Source organism: Bacillus rossius, chromosome 10 (assembly GCF_032445375.1).
Source record: "Bacillus rossius redtenbacheri isolate Brsri chromosome 10, Brsri_v3, whole genome shotgun sequence".
NCBI classification, from domain to species: Eukaryota; Metazoa; Arthropoda; class Insecta; order Phasmatodea; family Bacillidae; genus Bacillus; species Bacillus rossius.
The window spans coordinates 2,996,006-3,017,597 of record NC_086337.1 but is presented as its reverse complement, the minus strand read 5'-3'; the positions used below and the strand labels follow the sequence as shown (position 1 = coordinate 3,017,597).

General features: G+C 39.6%; 3 protein-coding genes across 3 annotated transcripts in view; all 3 read right to left on the bottom strand.

Moving 5' to 3' along the window:
* Positions 1 to 4,044, bottom strand: part of LOC134535720 (T-box transcription factor TBX10-like) — a 591,112-nt gene extending 587,068 nt beyond the window's left edge. Inside the window, exon 1 of the mRNA XM_063374928.1 lies at positions 3,952 to 4,044. Within this exon, the coding sequence (XP_063230998.1) occupies positions 3,952 to 4,006 (55 nt within the window). The 5' untranslated portion in view covers positions 4,007 to 4,044. The remainder of the gene's footprint in view (positions 1 to 3,951) is intronic.
* Position 4,045: 1 nt separating this feature from the next.
* On the bottom strand, positions 4,046 to 19,030 carry LOC134535685 (uncharacterized). Its single transcript, XM_063374881.1, has 3 exons — positions 18,199 to 19,030; positions 12,803 to 12,918; positions 4,046 to 4,189 (listed from the first exon to the last, which is right to left on the bottom strand). Exons 1-3 carry the CDS (start codon positions 19,028 to 19,030, stop codon positions 4,046 to 4,048), a joined length of 1,092 nt encoding a protein of 363 aa, XP_063230951.1.
* Positions 19,031 to 19,094: 64 nt separating this feature from the next.
* On the bottom strand, positions 19,095 to 20,906 carry LOC134535684 (uncharacterized). The gene has a single exon (XM_063374880.1). It carries the CDS (start codon positions 20,904 to 20,906, stop codon positions 19,095 to 19,097), a length of 1,812 nt encoding a protein of 603 aa, XP_063230950.1.
* Between the last annotated feature and the right edge of the window lie 686 nt (positions 20,907 to 21,592).

The window sequence follows — 21,592 nt, the reverse complement described above, 5'->3', positions numbered from 1 at the left end:
GGCAGCAATGCTAGGAGGTACAGCTTAGCAAAGAGCAATAACAATTATATAGCGTACAGCGTTGGACTCGGCAGCAATGCTAGGAGGTACAGCTTAGCAAAGAGCAATAACATTTATATAGCGTACAGCGTTGGACTCGGCAGCAATGCTAGGAGGTACAGCTTAGCAAAGAGCAATAACAATTATATACCGTACAGCGTTGGACTCGGCAGCAATGCTAGGAGGTACAGCTTAGCAAAGAGCAATAACAATTATATACCGTACAGGGTTACGCGATCATTAAGTGTGTGTTGAGCGTAGCTAGATATAGGATGCCTGCCGAGAAGGAAATCCAACATATTTTTAATAATTCACATATTTTGACGAATTAAATACGTAAAGAAATTAAAACTTTATTTTTATGAGTCATCTGTGCTATTTATTTACACTTATAATAAAACTGTTCGCGGCAAAAGTCTATGTACTTACTGGAACTGTTGCAAATAGCTATTTACATGTTCAGAACTCAAAATATAGTTTATAAAGTTTTGTCTGTTTGTTTGTTTGTTCGAGCACAATCGTAAACACCTACAGGTATTTGGATTTTGTTTGTTAGAAAGGTATTTGACTATGTTGAAAAATAGGCTATATATGTATATATACACACAGAAATACACCCTTAATGGGCTGAAAAAAGGGTAAATATGGGTTTATGATAGTTGAATAAGTAGCCTATATCTCTAAAACTACGAAAGCATTAAAAGGTTATTGATAGCAATAATTAACTTGGGAAAAATAAACCAGAATTTTTATATTTTAATAAACTCAACCACAAAGGGATTGAAATGTGGTATGCCAGTTTTTAATATTTTTAATTATATTTTAGAATTTAGTTAATTGTCATAAATTATTTTGGGTACTAATATTATACATACGAAAATTACTAACAATTTTTATGATAAGTATGCGAAATTGAACCTATAGGCCTAAAGTTTAAAATAAAGGGTAAAAATGTTTAAATAATAATTATATCTCTAGATTTAATCAAGAGTTATAAATGATATCGGGTAACAATTAAAAAAATACGAAAACTACCAACAAAATTTTTATTATCTGCGAAGTTTAACCCCTAAGAGGTGTATTAGTGATATGTTAATCTATTTTTACGATCTCCGAATCTAATTAAGTGAAATAAATGATCTTGGGTACCAATAATAGGTAAACATATAAATCAAAACCTCACAATTTTTATAATTTGTGAAATTCAACCCCTAAGTAATGTATATGGGGTAAGTTTGTTTTAAAGATTTATAATTTTATCTAAGAATTTAATTAAACATAGAAAAAAATATCGGGTGAATATACAAAAACTACCGAACAAAATTTTTAAATTTCACTGAAGTCAATACCTAAGGGGTGAAAAGGGGCTTAGTATGTTTTAAAGATCAATAATTAAGTCTCCGAATTTAATTTAGCTTAATAAATGGTTTTTGGTACCAATACTAGACGTAGCTACGAAAACTACCAATCAAAGTTTTAATTCTGCGAAATTCAACTCCTAAGGAGTGTAAAAAGTGTCCGTATGTTTTTAAGATTATAATTAAACCACCGAGTTTAGTTGTGTTAAATGATTTGGTGTACCTACCAATAATAAACAAAAGAAAACTACCAACCACAAATTTTATATTTTTTTCGAAATTCAACTTGCAATGGTGAAAAAAGTGAATGAATGTTTTAACGAATAATAATTATTTCACCGAATTTAATTAAGCATAATAAATTATATTGGGTAGCTACCAATAAAATAATCAACATAGGAAAACTATAAACCAAAATTTTTACATTGTGCTAAATGCAACCCATCAGAGGTGAAAAAGGTAGGTATTGTTTTAAGAAGAAGAATTATATCTCCGTATCACAGCAACTAATTGAGACGAAAATTAAATAAAAAACTATAAACTAAAAAATTATTATTTAATAATTTACATAATTACACACCTAAAGGATATAATGGGTTTTAAGTTTTGTTTAAATTAAAAGTCCATAATTTCGAATCTACTAGGTCTAAAGGTGAGAGATCATTAATGAACAACAAAAATAAGTCCATAGATAGGTACGACCTTTTTTTTTCAGTTTTCTAAATTTCGTCTTTTAAGGAAATGAAAAGTAGGTAGTAAGTTTAGTTTAATCCTAAAAAAATTCATAAGTTACATAGCAAATGAAGCTATTACGTAGAGTAATTTTACCATTTTTCGATATTCAACCCCATAGCATATAAACGGGAGCAAGTAAATTTTTATTAAATAAATCAGACATCCGAGGGGGAAATAATGAAGTTAAGAAACTGAGAAATAATAACGTACAAAATTATGATTTTCTATCTTGTTCCAATACATATCTACCAATTTTTCTATATTCGACCGCAAAACTGGTGAAAAAGCGATGAATTTTTTATTATTAAAGTCTAATCTCTGAAGCTAATCAAGCCTGATGTAGTTATTTATGTGGTGTGATTTATAAACATGCAAAAAAACCACTAACTCAGATTTACAACTTGGTGAAGTTTTATTGTTTAAAAATTGAACCTTTTAAAATATGGTTTTGACATTCAAATAAAGTATGTTATAATTAAATCCAACTTAATTTAACGTAATTGGTAATGATAGATATACCTTAAGCTACCTTCTCTTACTCAACATTCTCCGAAGTATTACCTCCAAGTTGTAACAAAGGTTAATATTATTATTTTAAATATAAATCTATTTGAAATCCATTCAATCAGCATTGCAAGATACTTATATTTTAACTAAATTAAATACAAGATTGTTATAATTGTTTTAAAGTTCACATTTGCGGTTAAAAGGAAAAAAAGTATTATTTTGGTTGTTTTTTTTGTAGGATACTGCCATATTTTCTTAGTTCTGAATTTTTACATTGGCATTCATTTGAGAAAAGAGGAAAAATTTAAAAAAAGTGGGTATTTAAAAAAAAAACAATTTTGAGCAAACTAAGAATTTACTAATAGGCTATCTATGTTGGATAATAAATTCGATATCTGTATTTTACCATTCAACTGTATTAAATGGCCTTAAAAATTGGGAGGTAGGCCTACTTGTATTAATGTGAAATTATTCACTTATTCTGAGCATAGCTTTAACCACAGTAAATGAGAGTGTTAGTGTTAAGGATGATATTCTTAGTTAAGATGAAATTGTGCATTTTTACGTATTTTTTAATTGTGTACCTCATGAAATTAAAAATAACTATGTGTGATTTTATGAAGGTAAAATAAATCCTCGAACACTTTAAAATATGAGTTATAAAATATGATACTTAATCTATGCCAAAATTTAAAACGGCCTACGAAAAAATATCATAGTTAAACTTTTTTATAAAATAAATTTTGACAATTTATTCTTTCTCTTTAATTAGTAAAAATGTTTGGATTTAATCTCATACTTTTTATTCAATGGTAAGATTTCACCAATATTCTGAAATTACACAAGCAAAGCCGCGTGTTATTAGCTAGTTACAAATAAAACCTTATTTTTTATTTTTTATTATTCCATAATTTAATAGAGCAGTAGTTGATAAAATAAGATTTTTTTTTCAAATCATGCCTCAAATTTGTGATAACTTCTTTTTATTATATTAACTGTGCTAGAATTAATACAAACAGTAGGCTAGGCTAGACTATTAGGCCTACCAACAATTTTTTTAAGAATACTTAAGTATGTTAATGCCATATGCCATAGCTTTAATACTATTTATGTTTCAAAATAAATATAGAAAACTTGTCATTTAAATAATTATATTTGCTTTGATTTATTTGAAACAAACAGTAGACTTATAGGGCAAAGGAAAAACATTTTAAAACTACTTGTAATAAGTGTGTTAGTATTGGTATTGCATGATGGACCGAGGCAATAGCTTGTAATCACACGACACACACTGCAGGTGCAGGACACGCACCTTCCATGTGCTGCATGGGCGTGGCTCCCAGCCACGGGTAGTCCGGCTGCTGCATGTCAGCTGCTGTCACACTCCCGCCGCGAGACACACGCGCTCACTGACACGTCTTGTCGCTGCCTGCCCCCTCCCCCTGCTCCAGCGGGGCCCGCCCCTCCCCGCCCCCGCGAGGAGGCCCCGCCCACGCCCCGCCCACGCCCCGCCCACCGCGCCGGGCGACAAGCGCACAACCGCCACCGTCCTTCCAGCACACCACCAGCGCACGGTCAGCTCTACGACCACTCCCCCTGCGCTGCTCTGAACCCCCTGGCCAATACCTACTCTCCCATTGGCTAGCTACCTGCCGGGACCCTTCCCTGTCTTGCAGCAACGTTTTAAAATGCTACTGTTTAGCCAGCAATTTGCTCCTTTATCGTTTATTAAACATTTCGCGAAATTAATTTTTGTGAGTTTAGCAGAACACATAATGATGTAAATTTTTACTTTTACTAAGTGTCATTTTATAGTTTTTATCACTTTTTGACGTGACGTCTAATAAATCGATGAACGCCGGCTGCACGTACGAAAAAGTATCCCGTTACGCACATTGTCCCGTTACGGTGTGTCCCTTTACGCTCATTGTACGCTTGCGCCGCATCTATCTCTCTACCACTCGATTGGAACAACCATCAATTTGACTTTTTCGAGGCACATTAAACTTGAAACACTCCCATTCGTTTCCTACTTTCCCTATCATCGTCCTATCCATAACAGAATAACACATATTGGAAGAAGTTAATTAGCAAACATGTATAAAAGTTATAGTTAAAATAAATTTTTTCGTTAAAGTGATAAACATATTTGAATTAATGAGTGCAAATAAAAGTAAATTTATCAATTAAATTGTAGATTTAATTTCACTCCTTCTTTTTATCCATACAAAATAGTGATAATTCAATAAAAATGATTCAATTTTATTCATAAAAGTATGCAATCATTTCACCAATGTTTTGTCATGACGACACAAACTATCGTCCGTAAACCGACTTTACAGACAACCAATTTTCTGTTAAGAGATTTTGATGTGACGTCTAATAAATCGATGAATGCTGGCTGCACGCACGAAAATGTGTTCCGTTACGCAAATTGTCCCGTTTCGCTGTGTCCCGTTACGCTCATTGTACGCTTGCGCCGCATCTATCCATCATCCATCGATTTGACTTTTCAATCATGTTTTCGTCGTTTGAATTATTAATAAGTATTATGTAATTTAACGATCGTCCACCGATTTTCAGCACAATCGGGACGGTTATTTAAAAGTAATGTTGAATTATCAAATACGTTTTTGTACGAACAATGGTGTTTTACAGTTACACATAAAAATTCAAATTACACCCGGGATCTTTTGCACAATGTTTTAAAAAATATTGTAACACATTATAAATATGTTTAGTGTAGGTATTTGGGATGCGTATTTGTTATAAAATCGTATTATGAAAACGAAATAATATTATTCCCCTACGGTGCTGTCATCTATGGTGACGGACGCGACCGAACGAATCGCGCTATCTATATGCTTCCACGGAAACCAGGCACTCGTTAATACATATTTTCCTTTGTTTATCGCGAGGGGCGTTATTATTAATGAATTATAAATAAAATTTCGTGCCCGGGGCCACAATTGCATATCATTTTGAGCTCTGGAAGACATAAAAACGTAAAATATTCTCGACGAAATTTAATCTGTGGTTTTCATTGCTTATTACAACAACAATTTCGGCAATAAAGGTTAATTATTCTTGCATTTTAAAAATCTGATTACTAGTATAATTTCAAGTAATTTATTCTATTATTATTAAAAAAAGTAGCATTTGTTGGCGAGTGCAGTACCTACTAATAGTTTATGTTAGGCTACAATTGACTAAAAAATTATGGTGATTCATATAATTGATGATAGAAATTTGATTACAGTTTATTTATATGAAAACTTGTTCATAATTATATTTAAACTTTATAGCTAACGCCAGTTTTTAAAATTAATTACAAGTCATCTACACGTGAACTGTTTCGTCGACTGTTTATAAAATGAAGTGAACAGTTAATGTGGTTTTCATTGCTTATTACAAAAACAATTTCGGCAATAAAGGTTAATTATTCTTGCATTTTTAAAATATGATTACTAGTATAATTTCAAGTATTTATTCTTTTATTATTAAAATAAAAATTATTCAATTTTATTCATAAAAGTATGCAATCATTTCATCAATGTTTTGTTATGACGTCACGTTAAACTATCGTTCGTAAACCGACTTTACAGACAACCAATTTTTTTCTTCAGCATCTTTTCTTGATCAATTCCGATTACCTACAGTTGGAATATCATTTCTTAAATATTAAAGAGTAGTTGAGATAAACTACTACTTTGCGAAATATCTAATACCATGAAATTGCATTTGCAAATTTGATTGCAAAGCATCTATTTGTAATATAATTAAAACAAATAAGTAGGGCCTATATACCACGCAATGTTTGACGAGGCCTAAAATATAAATTTTTTTAATAATAAGATTGGGTTGGAAAGTATAAAAGGCCTTGCTAATGTTGAAATAAATATAATATTTCATTTATATCTGAATGTTATACACACACTTGGTGTCAGCCAAGGAAACACTACAATATACCTAACAATAACAATAAGATAATATTGTAGCAGTTGGCTACACTGTCGGTCGGTATAGGTAGCGCTCCCATCGTCTTCCTCCCCTTTTCCCCCTCCACCCTATAGTCTCCTTCCCACCTTCCATCCCCACTCCCATCTACTCCCTCCATCCCCGCCGCGATTTTAGCGCGCCTAGTGGCGTAGTTTCATAGGCCTATATAAACTCCAGATTTTGCATGTCTTGCCACTGTCTGCTTGCTCTTCGGAGTGATCGACAGTCCGTCGGGCATTAGGCGATGTTAGGCTTAAACACGGTGAATCTATGCTAGTGGTAATATCGATGGGGTCTTGCTTGCCGTCGCGTCGTTACGTTTCGGAAGGTTATTATGTCCGAATGCGGTCAGATGGTAGTAGGTTCAGTTATGTTACGGTTACCTACCGTATCGCTTCGTTGTTATTTAGTGCAAACTTGAATACTAGATGTTTGAATTTCTCTCTTTTATGGCACTCGCGTCGCGCTCAGTAAGGCTTACTTACATCAAACTCTTGTCGGTAGTATTTGCGCCAGAGTTCGTGTTTCCTTGATTGTAGCTTCATTCACGTCACTGCCCGACGTACTTCCGTGCAGACGTCTTATATATCTCAAGTCAGTAGTAGGTTTAATGATAGAGTTGTAGAATGGGCGTTTGGCCCATTTAAAGTTGTATTGCTCTGAAATCGATATTTATATATATGCTATGTCGTTATTTCCTAAATCACGATAGGTATAAGAATATACTGACGTAAGCTGAAAGAATACGTTGTACCTTATATCATGTTAGTCATGAATAGCCATCTGTTTAATACAGTTCAGAGGTCTTGCGCAAGTAACGTTCGTCCTATTGGATAAAGTTGTGTGTATTTGATTTTTTCTGCACTATTATTTCAGCAGATTATTATCTTATGTTTTATACGAATGTTATGCTCGTAATCTAAACTGCGTATTATGTAAATTATTTGTATCTCATACCCTCTTTATTAGCAGTAAGATTTCACGTGTAAATGCAGTTGATTGCAAATTTATTGGACTATGAAAATATCGGAAATGAATCACGAAAACCACGTTATCATATTGTAAACACTTAAGTAAAAGATTTAAGGCGATTGAAATATACAAATATACAAAAATGTATAATGCAAAGAATTCTATGTTTGTGGCCATGTGCCAAATTGACTCATGAATAATTTATTATGCACGGAATTGTTACTACAGCCCAATTGGTATATTGAGCTAGTGTGTGCAGCTTATTATCATCAGTATTGTTACTATTTATGTCCTTTATCTAAAATTGTACTTTTATATATATATATACCTGTTTCGTCTATAATAAAATGTTATTTTTGGTAATTTTGGATTTACTTCAAAACCTTACTGCGCCTTAAATAAGGGTAATAGAACCCTTTATTTTTCTTCTTGTTACACTCTGTATTGCAGTTAGGGATAGGTAGGGACCATCAACCCTCCCCCCGCTGCAAGGACTGCGCAACTCTGCTTTTTAGGCAGCTCCAAGGTTTTGTTCTTTGTTTTCATGATGGCCGTGAGCGGTGCGACGAGCGGTGTGAGTTGGGTCTACCGACTCCACCGTGAAGATTTGGTGCGGTACTTGGAAGAAAATCAACTCCCTTCCGAGCCTTCCGATACTGTGGCCGCGCTTCGTGCGCGACTTATTCGCTTTATGCGCGAGTTGGCCGAGCCGAGTGGTGACATCACAGCCGAGACTCCTGGGACGCAGACTTCTCCTAGCGTGAGTCCCGTTTCCGATCCCTTTTCCTTAAAATTGTATTTCAGTGTTTTAAAATCCCTTCCGCCATTGGAGGGCTCTGACGTAAAAAGTATTTTAGACTTTTTCCTTAGTGCTGACAGATTAAGTAAATTGAGTTTGGTACCCGTAGGATCTCTGATGAAAGGGTTATTAACTAAGTGTACAGGTACTTATGTTAGCCGTATCACTGAAGCTATAATACAGGGAAAAGATTTCAACACTTTTAAATCTGAAGTCATTCGCTCTGTGTGCCCTCCCCGCGTCATGGACGCATGTCGTCGTGATCTAGTACTTAGGTTTCAAAAAACCTGATGAGTCGGTCCCGCAATTTGTGGATAACGTACTTGCCTATGCAGGCGTGTTTGAACTAGAATATAATGAGGGAGATTTAGTCCAACTCATATTAGGTAATGTGGCGCCACGAGTTATAAGTTTGTCTAGTATGCTCGTGCCTCCTTCAACTTTCGACTCCTTGCGCTCGTGGGCAAGTGAGGTGGAAGCACGCCTTTCTTCCGCAAACAAGTACGACGTTGAGTATGCTGCCAAAGGAGAAGTTACATCTAACACGAACAAAGGACACAGCTCGATCACATTGTCTAAAGAATCCTACAGTAAGCCGGTTATGGATGTTAATAAACATAAAGGGGTAAACTATTACAAAACAAACCAGTACCATGATAGAAATCAGTGGTTATTTGCGACTGGAAGTGGTAGTCGTGAATCTCGCGTTCCGTCAGACAGAGGCAGTTCGCCCTGTGTAAGTTACCCCGCGGCGCGCGTGGCCGATAGTCGTGCGAACGCAGCCCAGCCAGCTCGCCAGGTACAGGATGTGCATGAATTCTGCCACACTCGTTGCGCCAATTGTTGTCAGTTTGGGCATTCAGTGGAAACCTGTGACAAGGTGCGTGTCAGTTTGAATGACCGCAAATGCTTTTCTTGTAAGGCGATTGGACACTATCGTAATAATTGTCCTTTAAACTGGCAGTGACAGGTCGGAAAAGAGGTAGACTCTGTCGTTTTCTAAAAAAATCCTCTGTTAGTAGTTACTTACATTACCTACCGGTACAGATACATAATCATTTTTTTTCCGCCTTGGTTGACACTGGGGCTTCACGCTCAGTTATAAGTGAAAATTTTCTACAAAGGTTAATTACCCTTTTTCCTCATTTATTTCCGCAACATAAATTTACTGCTGACTCTATTAATATTTGTGTCGCAAATGGGCAATGTTTAAAGTCAGACAAAGCTGTGATATTACATTTCAAAATAAAGCATTTTTCGTGGGATTGGAAATTTTCTGTTGTACCCAACATCACACCAGAGTTTATAATTGGTTTAGATTTTTTGGGGAAAACAAGGTGTATCTTGGATTTAGATCAACATGAGCTGCATTTTGGCTTTAACCCTAACGTTAAGGTACCCTTGAGGTTTGAGTCATCAAATAATTTTGTCATGGAATGTCGTGATATTGAGAGCACGGACCACCAGTCTGCCATTAGGTCTATCATTCAGAAGTTTTCCGATGTTATTACGACTAAGATAGGTAACTGTGACATTTTACCTTATAGGTTTTACCTAAAAGACGAAAATCCTGTGCGTAGTAAGCGATATAGTTGTTCACCACCTAAGTTACAGGCAATGCGTGACATTATCAATAAGCTACTTTCAGCCGGTGTCATTTCAAAGTCTACATCAAATTTTAGCACTCCAACCTTTTTAGTCCGAAAGAAAGATGGCATCAGTTGGCGCATGGCGCACAACTATATTCCTTTAAACAAAAAAATTGCCTATGAGGACGTTTACCCGTTACCAACTATCGAGAGCGCCTTGCAACATCTGGGAAAGGCAAAGTTCTACTCAGTCATAGACTTAAACAATAGTTTTCATCAGTGTTATTTAGACCCGGGCTGTCGTAAATATACCGCCTTCTCCACTCCTTTCGGGCACTATGAGTTTAATCGCATTCCCATGGGTGTCAGCTTTGGTAGCCAAGCAATGAGCAGAATTTTGGATCACATTTTAGCAGACGTAAAATATAAATTTGTGTTCAACTACATCGATGACATAATCATATACAGTAATTCTTTTGAGGAACATTTACAACACATCACTGAAGTTCTTACAAGGTTGCGTGCAGCACATCTCACTGTTAATCCTAATAAAGTTGAGTTTGGTCAAACCTCAGTTAAATTTTTAGGGTTTATTATTTCACAGGGTAATTTAATCATGGATCTGACAAAAATTTCTTCTATTGTACAGTTTCCCAGACCGACTAATGTAAAAGGTATACAAATATTTTTAGGGATGATCGGATATTTTTCTCGCTTTATTGAAAATTATTCAGCAATTTGCGCACCCCTAAACCAACTACGTAAAAAGAATGCAGAATTCTGCTGGGGATCAGATCAGGAAAACTCATTTCAAACCTTAAAACAATGTATAACCACTCCGCCCATTCTAATCTTACCAGATTTTAACAAAAGATTTGCCGTACAAGTGGATGCTTCTTCGATAGCATTAGGAGCTGTCATAGGTCATTTGAAGGAAAATAAAATCAGGCCCATAGCATACGCAAGTCGTTCCTTGTCCGACGCAGAAAAAAATCTAGGAATTTACGAAAAGGAAGCCTTAGCATGCTTATTTGCCCTAGAAAAATTTGAAGGTTATCTTGATTCAGCAGAATTTGATCTTTTCACTGATAACCGGGCACTGTCCTGGCTGTTTAACCACCCTCACCAGTTAGGGAAACTAGGTAGGTGGATCCTCAGGCTATCTAGGTTTTGGTTTCAAATTCATCATATTCAAGGAAAGGAAAATGTTATTGCAGATTCCTTATCGCGGATGTTTTGCCCAGGCGAGTTTGAACAAATTACAGATACCCCAGATAATCCGGTCCATAGCGATCAGTTACTTGCCTATAAATTACAGCCGGAATCCTACTTTAATATTAAAGAATGTCAAAAACAAGATCCCTTATGCCAACAGATTTTTAAAGACCTTCAGGATAAGAAAGTTATACCATTTGTATTGGAGCAGGGTTTAATATATTTCACTGGTGTATCCGGAAAAGCTCGTCGAGCTGTGGTCCCAAATTTGTTAAGGCCCATGGTTCTATCATATTTCCATGCTTCAGTGTTTGGCTGTCATCTAGGGATTGACAAAACGTATCGTCGTATCGCCGCTCATTTATACTGGCCAAATTTACAGGAGGAAGTGCGTCAGTTCGTTCGTTGCTGTGAGGATTGCCAAATCTCTAAACCCCCACATAATTCTAAGATAGGATTATATGCAGCTGACCCTCCAGTTGCTCCATGGCAGGTGATCCACATAGACATTTTTGGTCCTCTTACCCGTTCAAAAAAGGGCAATATTTGCATTCTGGTTATTATGGATATTTTTACTAAATTTGTAATCCTTCTACCCCTTAAGAACATGAAAGCAGAAACAATTGTTAAAGCCCTAAATGATCAAGTCTTTAAATTATTTGGTCCTCCATGTGTGGTCGTCTCAGACAATGCCCCTTATTTCCAGTCTGGTTGTTACAAAAATTTCCTGTTTGAGTGGGCTGTCAAGCCTGTGTACAGTTCCCCTTATTTTCCGCAGGGTAATCAGGTTGAACGCATAAATAAAGTTTTAAAGAGTATTCTAATTTCATATTATCGGGGAGATCAGAGTTTGTGGGATTCTGATTTATCTTTCATTAATGTTGGTTTAAACTCCGCCCTTCATTCCTCTACCGGATATCCTCCCAGCACCTTATTCCTAGGGCGTGAACTCCTGCATCGCCTGTTGAATCTATGGGGTCTGCCTCCCATCGATTCCGTCTTGGATGAACGCCAGCTTGAACAGACTTTAGAGTCAGCTACATTTAATTTGAGTAAAGCTAGAGCTCGTTTGGCTAAAGTGTATAACCAAAATCGCACCGCCCCTCGTTTTGAAATCGGCGATTTAGTGTTATGTCGAAATTATCAGTTACCCAAGGCAGCTTCCCAGCTAAATGTTAAATTATTGGCACCCTTCGAAGGGCCATATAGTGTGGATAGGTACCTGGGCGCAAATACATTATTGTTAAAAAGCTGTAAGTTTAAAAAGAAATTCTGCAAAGCCCATGTATCCCAGGTTAAGCTGTTTGTCACTTGAATATTGTTGTGGGCAATTCTTCCTTGCTTCTGATTAGAGTTTTGTTAGGTTTAGTTTATAGGAGTTTATTTCAAGTGTTGTATGTTGTTGTGTTATTTGGGTGTCTGGTGTTTGCGGCTCCCCTTGTCCCTTTTCAGATGACGCGTCATTCCATCTTCCTCAACCTAAGCGCTGTCAGACCGACCTTCGCCTCGTCTGTCTGCTGCCTGCGACTTCTCGGGAGACGTCCCTTCAAGTTCAAAGGATCTTCAGCCCCTCCTGACCAGCGACCTACCTGTTGAGATCTTGCTTCTGTCTTCTGGAGCTCCGTCGGATACTGCTGCGTCTGCTCTACTGGGTGCCAGTGTTTGATGCAGTAGCGTGATGGTGGCCCACCGGACATCTCCGCCTCTGCTCACGCCAGCTCCGTGGAAGTGGTTCGTGCTGGAATCCTGTCGTCGAGCTGTCCAAGACAGTCATGACTACGAGCCCTGGAGGGGTGCATGCTATAACTATCAGTTTCTTCGTCAGACTTTTGCTACTGGTCATTGTGGATTTCATCGAATTCTAAAGGTCACCATGTTTATGAGCACTGAAACATTGTCCTACTGAGATTCGTCTTACGTCAATTGATGTGTTTGCAAGGTCGTTGTCAGATCTCCAGGCAAAGGTCAGTCAGGGAGGGGGGATTGTAGCAGTTGGCTACACTGTCGGTCGGTATAGGTAGCGCTCCCATCGTCTTCCTCCCCTTTTCCCCCTCCACCCTATAGTCTCCTTCCCTCCCTCCATCCCCACTCCCATCTACTCCCTCCATCCCCGCCGCGATTTTAGCGCGCCTAGTGGCGTAGTTTCATAGGCCTATATAAACTCCAGATTTTGCATGTCTTGCCACTGTCTGCTTGCTCTTCGGAGTGATCGACAGTCCGTCGGGCATTAGGCGATGTTAGGCTTAAACACGGTGAATCTATGCTAGTGGTAATATCGATGGGGTCTTGCTCGCCGTCGCGTCGTTACGTTTCGGAAGGTTATTATGTCCGAATGCGGTCAGATGGTAGTAGGTTCAGTTATGTTACGGTTACCTACCGTATCGCTTCGTTGTTATTTAGTGCAAACTTGAATACTAGATGTTTGAATTTCTCTCTTTTATGGCACTCGCGTCGCGCTCAGTAAGGCTTACTTACATCAAACTCTTGTCGGTAGTATTTGCGCCAGAGTTCGTGTTTCCTTGATTGTAGCTTCATTCACGTCACTGCCCGACGTACTTCCGTGCAGACGTCTTATATATCTCAAGTCAGTAGTAGGTTTAATGATAGAGTTGTAGAATGGGCGTTTGGCCCATTTAAAGTTGTATTGCTCTGAAATCGATATTTATATATATGCTATGTCGTTATTTCCTAAATCACGATAGGTATAAGAATATACTGACGTAAGCTGAAAGAATACGTTGTACCTTATATCATGTTAGTCATGAATAGCCATCTGTTTAATACAGTTCAGAGGTCTTGCGCAAGTAACGTTCGTCCTATTGGATAAAGTTGTGTGTATTTGATTTTTTCTGCACTATTATTTCAGCAGATTATTATCTTATGTTTTATACGAATGTTATGCTCGTAATCTAAACTGCGTATTATGTAAATTATTTGTATCTCATACCCTCTTTATTAGCAGTAAGATTTCACGTGTAAATGCAGTTGATTGCAATTTTATTGGACTATGAAAATATCGGAAATGAATCACGAAAACCACGTTATCATATTGTAAACACTTAAGTAAAAGATTTAAGGCGATTGAAATATACAAATATACAAAAATGTATAATGCAAAGAATTCTATGTTTGTGGCCATGTGCCAAATTGACTCATGAATAATTTATTATGCACGGAATTGTTACTACAGCCCAATTGGTTATTGAGCTAGTGTGTGCAGCTTATTATCATCAGTATTGTTAATATTTATGTCCTTTATCTAAAATTGTACTTTTATATATATATACCTGTTTCGTCTATAATAAAATGTTATTTTTGGTAATTTTGGATTTACTTCAAAACCTTACTGCGCCTTAAATAAGGGTAATAGAACCCTTTATTTTTCTTCTTGTTACACTCTGTATTGCAGTTAGGGATAGGTAGGAACCATCAACCCTCCCCCCGCTGCAATATTTTAAGAAATATTTTTTGATGTGATAACGTCTTATAAATCGATGAACGCCGGCTGCACGCACGAAAATGTGCCACGTTCCGAAATGTCCGAGCGTGCAAGGGAGAGGGCTAAACAAACTATATACAGAGAGGGCTTGTGACACATCTATCTCTCGTACATTCCTTGGCTGACACCGACTCCAAAAATAACAATAATTGTATGTACATTATATTATCGTAATAATTTGATTGACTTTTAAGAATTTGATTATTAAGTTGTAGAAGAATACACAATAATTTTTTTACTTTTTAGTGCATATTATTTTGTGTTGGAATTGTTTATTTTGAAGTCGGTTTTTTTTTGTTAAAATGTTTGTTTATTTTTTTCATTTTTAGGGACTCTGAAGTACACGAACTAATTTGTCTGAATATGGGTAGACCTACTAAACGTGCTGATCAAATGAGAAAGCGCCGTTTAAAGGTCTGAGGTACCAAACCTAAAATTAATAAAGTACTTTTTTTTACTTTTTATTGCATTTTCATTTAAGTATATTATTTTGAAGTCAGGTTTTAGATTTTATTAAAATATTATTTATTTATACTTTTTAATTTAAGTTCGTAAATATAAATACAGGTATGAAGTGTTTTTTTTAATAATAATATATGTTAATGTGCTTCTTCATTATACAGATCATTATAGATTCATGTACCAGTATCGGCCCGTGTTAGTCGTGTCTTATCTGTGTCTTGAAGAACTACCTCTTGAAGTCACGTTTAACCAAATTAAATGAAATTAAAATAACAAACTTAAAAAAAAATGTTGCTATTGCTAATTAGCGCCATGGCAGGCTCCTAATAATTGAAGAGTTCCGTTACTTTGTCATGGATCCCATGATCAGAACCTAACCAAACTCTCATTAAAATACCCTTGAAGTACGTCTTTTCCAATAAAAAAAAAATTATCGAAATCGGTTGGCGTGATATTGAGTTATTCGTCCTTTTGTCACGCACACATTTAATGAAAATTTAAGACTTATATGGTTTTCTCATGGATGCCATTGTCAGAACTGGACCAAATTTAAATGGGACCACACGGGAAGCACCAGCTTTCAAATGAAAAAAAGAATCATCAAAATCGGTTCACCCAGTCGAACGTACTGAGGTAACAAACATAAAAAAAAAACATACAGTCGAATTGATAACCTCCTCTTTTTTTTGAAGTCGGTTAAAAAGGGTCTCCACGAACAGGGTGGTGCTTTGTGCCAATGTCCACCACCTTGGAGTATGTCGTAACATCGGCCATCTTGGATGATCTTGACCTTTACCTTGACCTTGACCTTGGCTGCAATTTTGTTAACTGCCATTTTGGATTATGCCACATTGATTTCTAGAATATTCCGCCATTTTTATTTCAAGAACTTTCTGCTATTTAGCACCCAACTCTCAATTTTATTTACGGCCACCATCTTGAAAATTAATTATTACTATCAATTTTTAAAGGAAAAAAAATTAAGATTTATAAACAATTTAAATAGAATTTTTATATAAAGATCATCTGCAATTTTGAAAATTGTCTGCAAATCTTCAAAATCCACATTTTTATGCTAGAAACTCGTGAAAAATTTTAAAATTCATAAAAAATTAACTTAATTAAATTTTTATTGTCAAATTTATAAAAATACACTGGGTTCAAACCCGGCGAGGTTAATCGATTTAAATTGGTGACCGATCCTTCCTCCACAGAAGCCACAGTCAGACTGACCTGCCACAACTAAAGCCAATACAGATATTATATCAGCCAGTATAACATCATGCAGCCATCTTGTTTTGGTATACTGAAAGCCACTGCTGACATATTGTTTTTGTTTGCCAGAGAGTGCTACCTCCGTGCTACTTTAATTTTTACCAGCTAGAGTGCAGTATTCATTAATTACTGTGGCATCCACCCTCTTGAAATTTGGCCACCATCTTGGAAATCTGTAATTTTTAACCTATAGATTATGGAAAAATTCCAAAAATCATAAAAAAAAATCTTGTTAAAGAATGATTAATTCTATCACCTCAGTTCGATCCTTGACTGGTGGAAAAAATTATTTGATTAAAATTACCATAAAAAATTAGAAGGTTCAAGAAGTAGAACACCACTTTTTTTTAAATTAAAGTATTATTACATAAATTATACTGTACTACATACAAGGAAATTACTATCATTTCTCGATCTCTGCATCTGCTACCCACGAATTAAAGCTAGGTGGGAAGACCCACCATTTGATGTGGGATCTGCCATTTCTTCATTTGGGAATCTTCTCCGCCATGTACGTATCGGGATAGGTACATAGTAGGCTGAATCTCTTTGGCCTAGAAGCCTCCACTAATAGGCTTGTGTTTCAAAACTTTGAGGTAGTAGGTCCTAGGCGCCGATTTACAAACGTGGGTCACATGGAAATGTTAGGAACTCCAATTCGGGGTGAAAACGTTCTCGAAGATGCCTTTCTACTTAGGGATTCGAACACCTCGAAGGAAGTGATCATCATTTATGTCTTTGGGCTTCATTTTCGTGCTAGAATGCACCGTAGAATTATATTCGCTTAATATTTTCGGCAAGATATCCGGCCACTTGTAATTTCCATTAGCCGTAAACTGTCGCCACATCCTGGAGCGCACAACCTTTCAACAACAGAGGCTACATTACTAAATGTAGTCTAGTGTTTGATGCCAAACATTTTAATCAAAGCCTTGAAGGTCGTATTGAAGAATTCTTTGCTGAGATCCGTTTGCGGGTGCAACGGTACACGCCCATCACGCAGGACGTCTGTCATGGTCGTGCTTACATCAATTGCATTCTTATATTTCACTGAGTCCGGCCCAGGCGAACTTTCTATACATATCTACATATCGATGACAGTCAATATGTACTTGAAACCTTTATTCATTCGGTAATATGGAATCATCGCAACAAGGTCCACCTGGAAAAACATCAATTCCACGAACTATAACCTTGTGACGAAGGTATTTTCGTCTAGCAGGAGTGTGAAGTTCGCGAGCTATTCCGGTTCAACTCATTGCATGTAGCCGCTTCCCTCCGTTCTTCTACTATGGAGACTACCTACTTCATTTGATGAGCGAATAGTTCCTTGCACTAAGCGAAGCATGTAAAATTCTTAGCCTACAGATCAATTTGGGTTGCCTCAAAATACATAATCTAAGTTTTGACCACTTTCTAACTTTTTTAAACCTTCACCATGTACTGTTAGTTCACTGAAGAGATTGGTGAGAATGTCGATTTTTTTCATGATCATCTTTATATACTTATGCCACTTTCAGGATCGTTTTCGCGAACATTCCCCTGAGTTAGTTCTAGAAGTTTCTTGTACTCTTGCAAGTCTTTGTGAGAGTAGCGTTTAGATTCCCTGCAGAAGAGCAGTTGGTACAGACCTGGAGTTGAATGTACACTTATGATATTGTCGTGTCTCAGCTGGGTGCAGCTGGCCAGGGAGGTGTGGGTTGCCACGGCTACAGTAGCGGGGACAGGGGGGTGCAAGGCCGCACATACCTCGAGTGTCGCTGACGTGTCTGGGGTCTTTGCCCCTCGGCGCGTGGCGACATGGCGCCCTGGGGGCCGGAACATTCTGGAACGTAGGAGGGGGCCGGAACATTCTGGAACGTAGGAGGGGGCCGGAACATTCTGGAACGTAGGAGGGGGCCGGAACATTCTGGAACGTAGGAGGGGGCCGGAACATTCTGGAATGTAGGAGGGGGCCGGAACATTCTGGAACGTAGGAGGGGGCCGGAACATTCTGGAACGTAGGAGGGGGCCGGAACATTCTGGAATGTAGGAGGGGGCCGGAACATTCTGGAATGTAGGAGGGGGCCGGAACATTCTGGAATGTAGGAGGGGGCCGGAACATTCTGGAACGTAGGAGGGGGCCGGAACATTCTGGAACGTAGGAGGGGGCCGGAACATTCTGGAACGTAGGAGGGGGCCGGAACATTCTGGAACGTAGGAGGGGGCCGGAACATTCTGGAACGTAGGAGGGGTCCGAAACATTCTGGAATGTAGGAGGGGGCCGGAACATTCTGGAACATAGGAGGGGGCCGGAACATTCTGGAACGTAGGAGGGGGCCGGAACATTCTGGAATGTAGGAGGGGGCCTGAACATTCTAAAAACGTAGGAGGGGGCCGGAACATTCTGGAACATAGGAGGGGGCCGGAACATTCTGGAACGTAGGAGGGGACCGGAACATTCTGGAATGTAGGAGGGGGCCGGAACATTCTGGAACGTAGGAGGGGGCCGGAACATTCTGGAATGTAGGAGGGGGCCGGAACATTCTGGAACATAGGAGGGGGCCGGAACATTCTGGAACGTGGGAGGGGGCCGGAACATTCTGGAACGTAGGAGGGGGCCGAAACATTCTGGAACCTAGGAGGGGGCCGGAACATTCTGGAACCTAGGAGGGGGCCGGAACATTCTGGAACGTAGGAGGGGTCCGGAACATTCTGGAACGTAGGAGGGGGCCGGAACATTCTGGAACGTAGGAGGCGGCCGGAACATTCTGGAACGTAGGAGGGGGCCGGAACATTCTGGAACGTAGGAGGGGGCCGGAACATTCTGGAATGTAGGAGGGGGCCGGAACATTCTGGAACGTAGGAGGGGTCCGAAACATTCTGGAATGTAGGAGGGGGCCGGAACATTCTGGAGCATAGGAGGGGGCCGGAACATTCTGGAACGTAGGAGGGGGCCGGAACATTCTGGAACATAGGAGGGGGCCGGAACATTCTGGAACGTAGGAGGGGGCCGGAACATTCTGGAACATAGGAGGGGGCCGGAACATTCTGGAACGTAGGAGGGGGCCGGAACATTCTGGAATGTAGGAGGGGGCCGGAACATTCTGGAACGTAGGAGGGGGCCGGAACATTCTGGAACGTAGGAGGGGGCCTGAACATTCTGGAACGTAGGAGGGGGCTGGAACATTCTGGAATGTAGGAGGGGGCCGGAACATTCTGTAACGTAGGAGGGGGCCGGAACATTCTGGAACGTAGGAGGGGGCCGGAACATTCTGGAACGTAGGAGGGGGGCGGAACATTCTGGAATGTAGGAGGGGGCCGTAACATTCTGGAACGTAGGAGGGGGCCGGAACATTCTGGAACGTAGGAGGGGGCCGGAACATTCTGGAACGTAGGAGGGGGCCGGAACATTCTGGAACGTAGGAGGGGGCCGGAACATTCTGGAACGTAGGAGGGGGCCGGAACATTCTGGAACGTAGGAGGGGGCCGGAACATTCTGGAACGTAGGAGGGGGCCGGAACATTCTGGAACTTAGGAGGGGGCCGGAACATTCTGGAACGTAGGAGGGTGCCGGAACATTCTGGAACGTAGGAGGGGGCCGGGACATTCTGGAACGTAGGAGGGGGCCGGAACATTCTGGAACCTAGGAGGGGGCCAGAACATTCTGGAACGTAGGAGGGGGCCGGAACATTCTGGAACGTAGGAGGGGGCCGGAACATTGTGGAACGTAGGAGGGGGCCGGAACATTCTGGAACGTAGGAGGGGGCCAGAACATTCTGGAACGTAGGAGGGGGCCGGAACATTCTGGAATGTAGGAGGGGGCCGGAACATTCTGGAACGTAGGAGGGGGCCGGAACATTCTGGAACGTAGGAGGGGGCCGGAACATTCTGGAACGTAGGAGGGGGGCGGAACATTCTGGAATGTAGGAGGGGGCCGTAACATTCTGGAACGTAGGAGGGGGCCGGAACATTCTGGAACGTAGGAGGGGGCCGGGACATTCTGGAACGTAGGAGGGGGCCGGAACATTCTGGAACGTAGGAGGGGGCCGGAACATTCTGGAACGTAGGAGGGGGCCTGAACATTCTGGAACGTAGGAGGGGGCTGGAACATTCTGGAACGTAGGAGGGGGCCGGAACATTCTGGAATGTAGGAGGGGGCCGGAACATTCTGGAACGTAGGAGGGGGCCGGAACATTCTGGAACGTAGGAGGGGGCCGGAACATTCTGGAACGTAGGAGGGGGGCGGAACATTCTGGAATGTAGGAGGGGGCCGTAACATTCTGGAACGTAGGAGGGGGCCGGAACATTCTGGAACGTAGGAGGGGGCCGGGACATTCTGGAACGTAGGAGGGGGCCGGAACATTCTGGAACCTAGGAGGGGGCCAGAACATTCTGGAACGTAGGAGGGGGCCGGAACATTCTGGAACGTAGGAGGGGGCCGGAACATTGTGGAACGTAGGAGGGGGCCGGAACATTCTGGAACGTAGGAGGGGGCCAGAACATTCTGGAACGTAGGAGGGGGCCGGAACATTCTGGAACGTAGGAGGGAGCCGGGGGAGTTTTGAAGCGCTCGAGGCTGGCTCCGGCGGGGGTCGGTGGCAACGTGTGAGGTGAGGCTTGCTCTGCGGGACTTACGAATGTAAGTAATCTCTTGTCTACATGGAAGAATAACATGGTACAGCATAACAATAATAGTCCTTGAGACAAAGGTAATTTAAGCTTTTGTGTTCGTAATTCGATTAAGTCTACATCCGGCAATGTCTCCTACAAGTTTCTGAAGGTCCTGCGAGATAAATAGGCTACCTCCCGGATGTAAGTAAGGTTCATGTTATCTCATTTTAGAACTTGTAGGATTATTTTATTTAATGAAACATCTGTACTGGTTTTGAATGTTCATAAGTATGAGTTTTTTAATGCTTTTTTTTATTAAATGTTTATTTTTATGGAATTTTTTTAAAGTTATTTTTTTAACTAATCTTTAAGTCCTTAGAATAAGTACTGAGTCATACCGTCGGCACCTTCCATATGGTAGGGAAACTACAGGATTCCTGGTATTGATTTAATAATACATGTTAAATACCTCTCGTAGTAATATATTTTTTTTCAGTACTTAAGTGTTTGGTCGAGTATCTACACAGATTCTTGGTTGTGAGTTATGTTG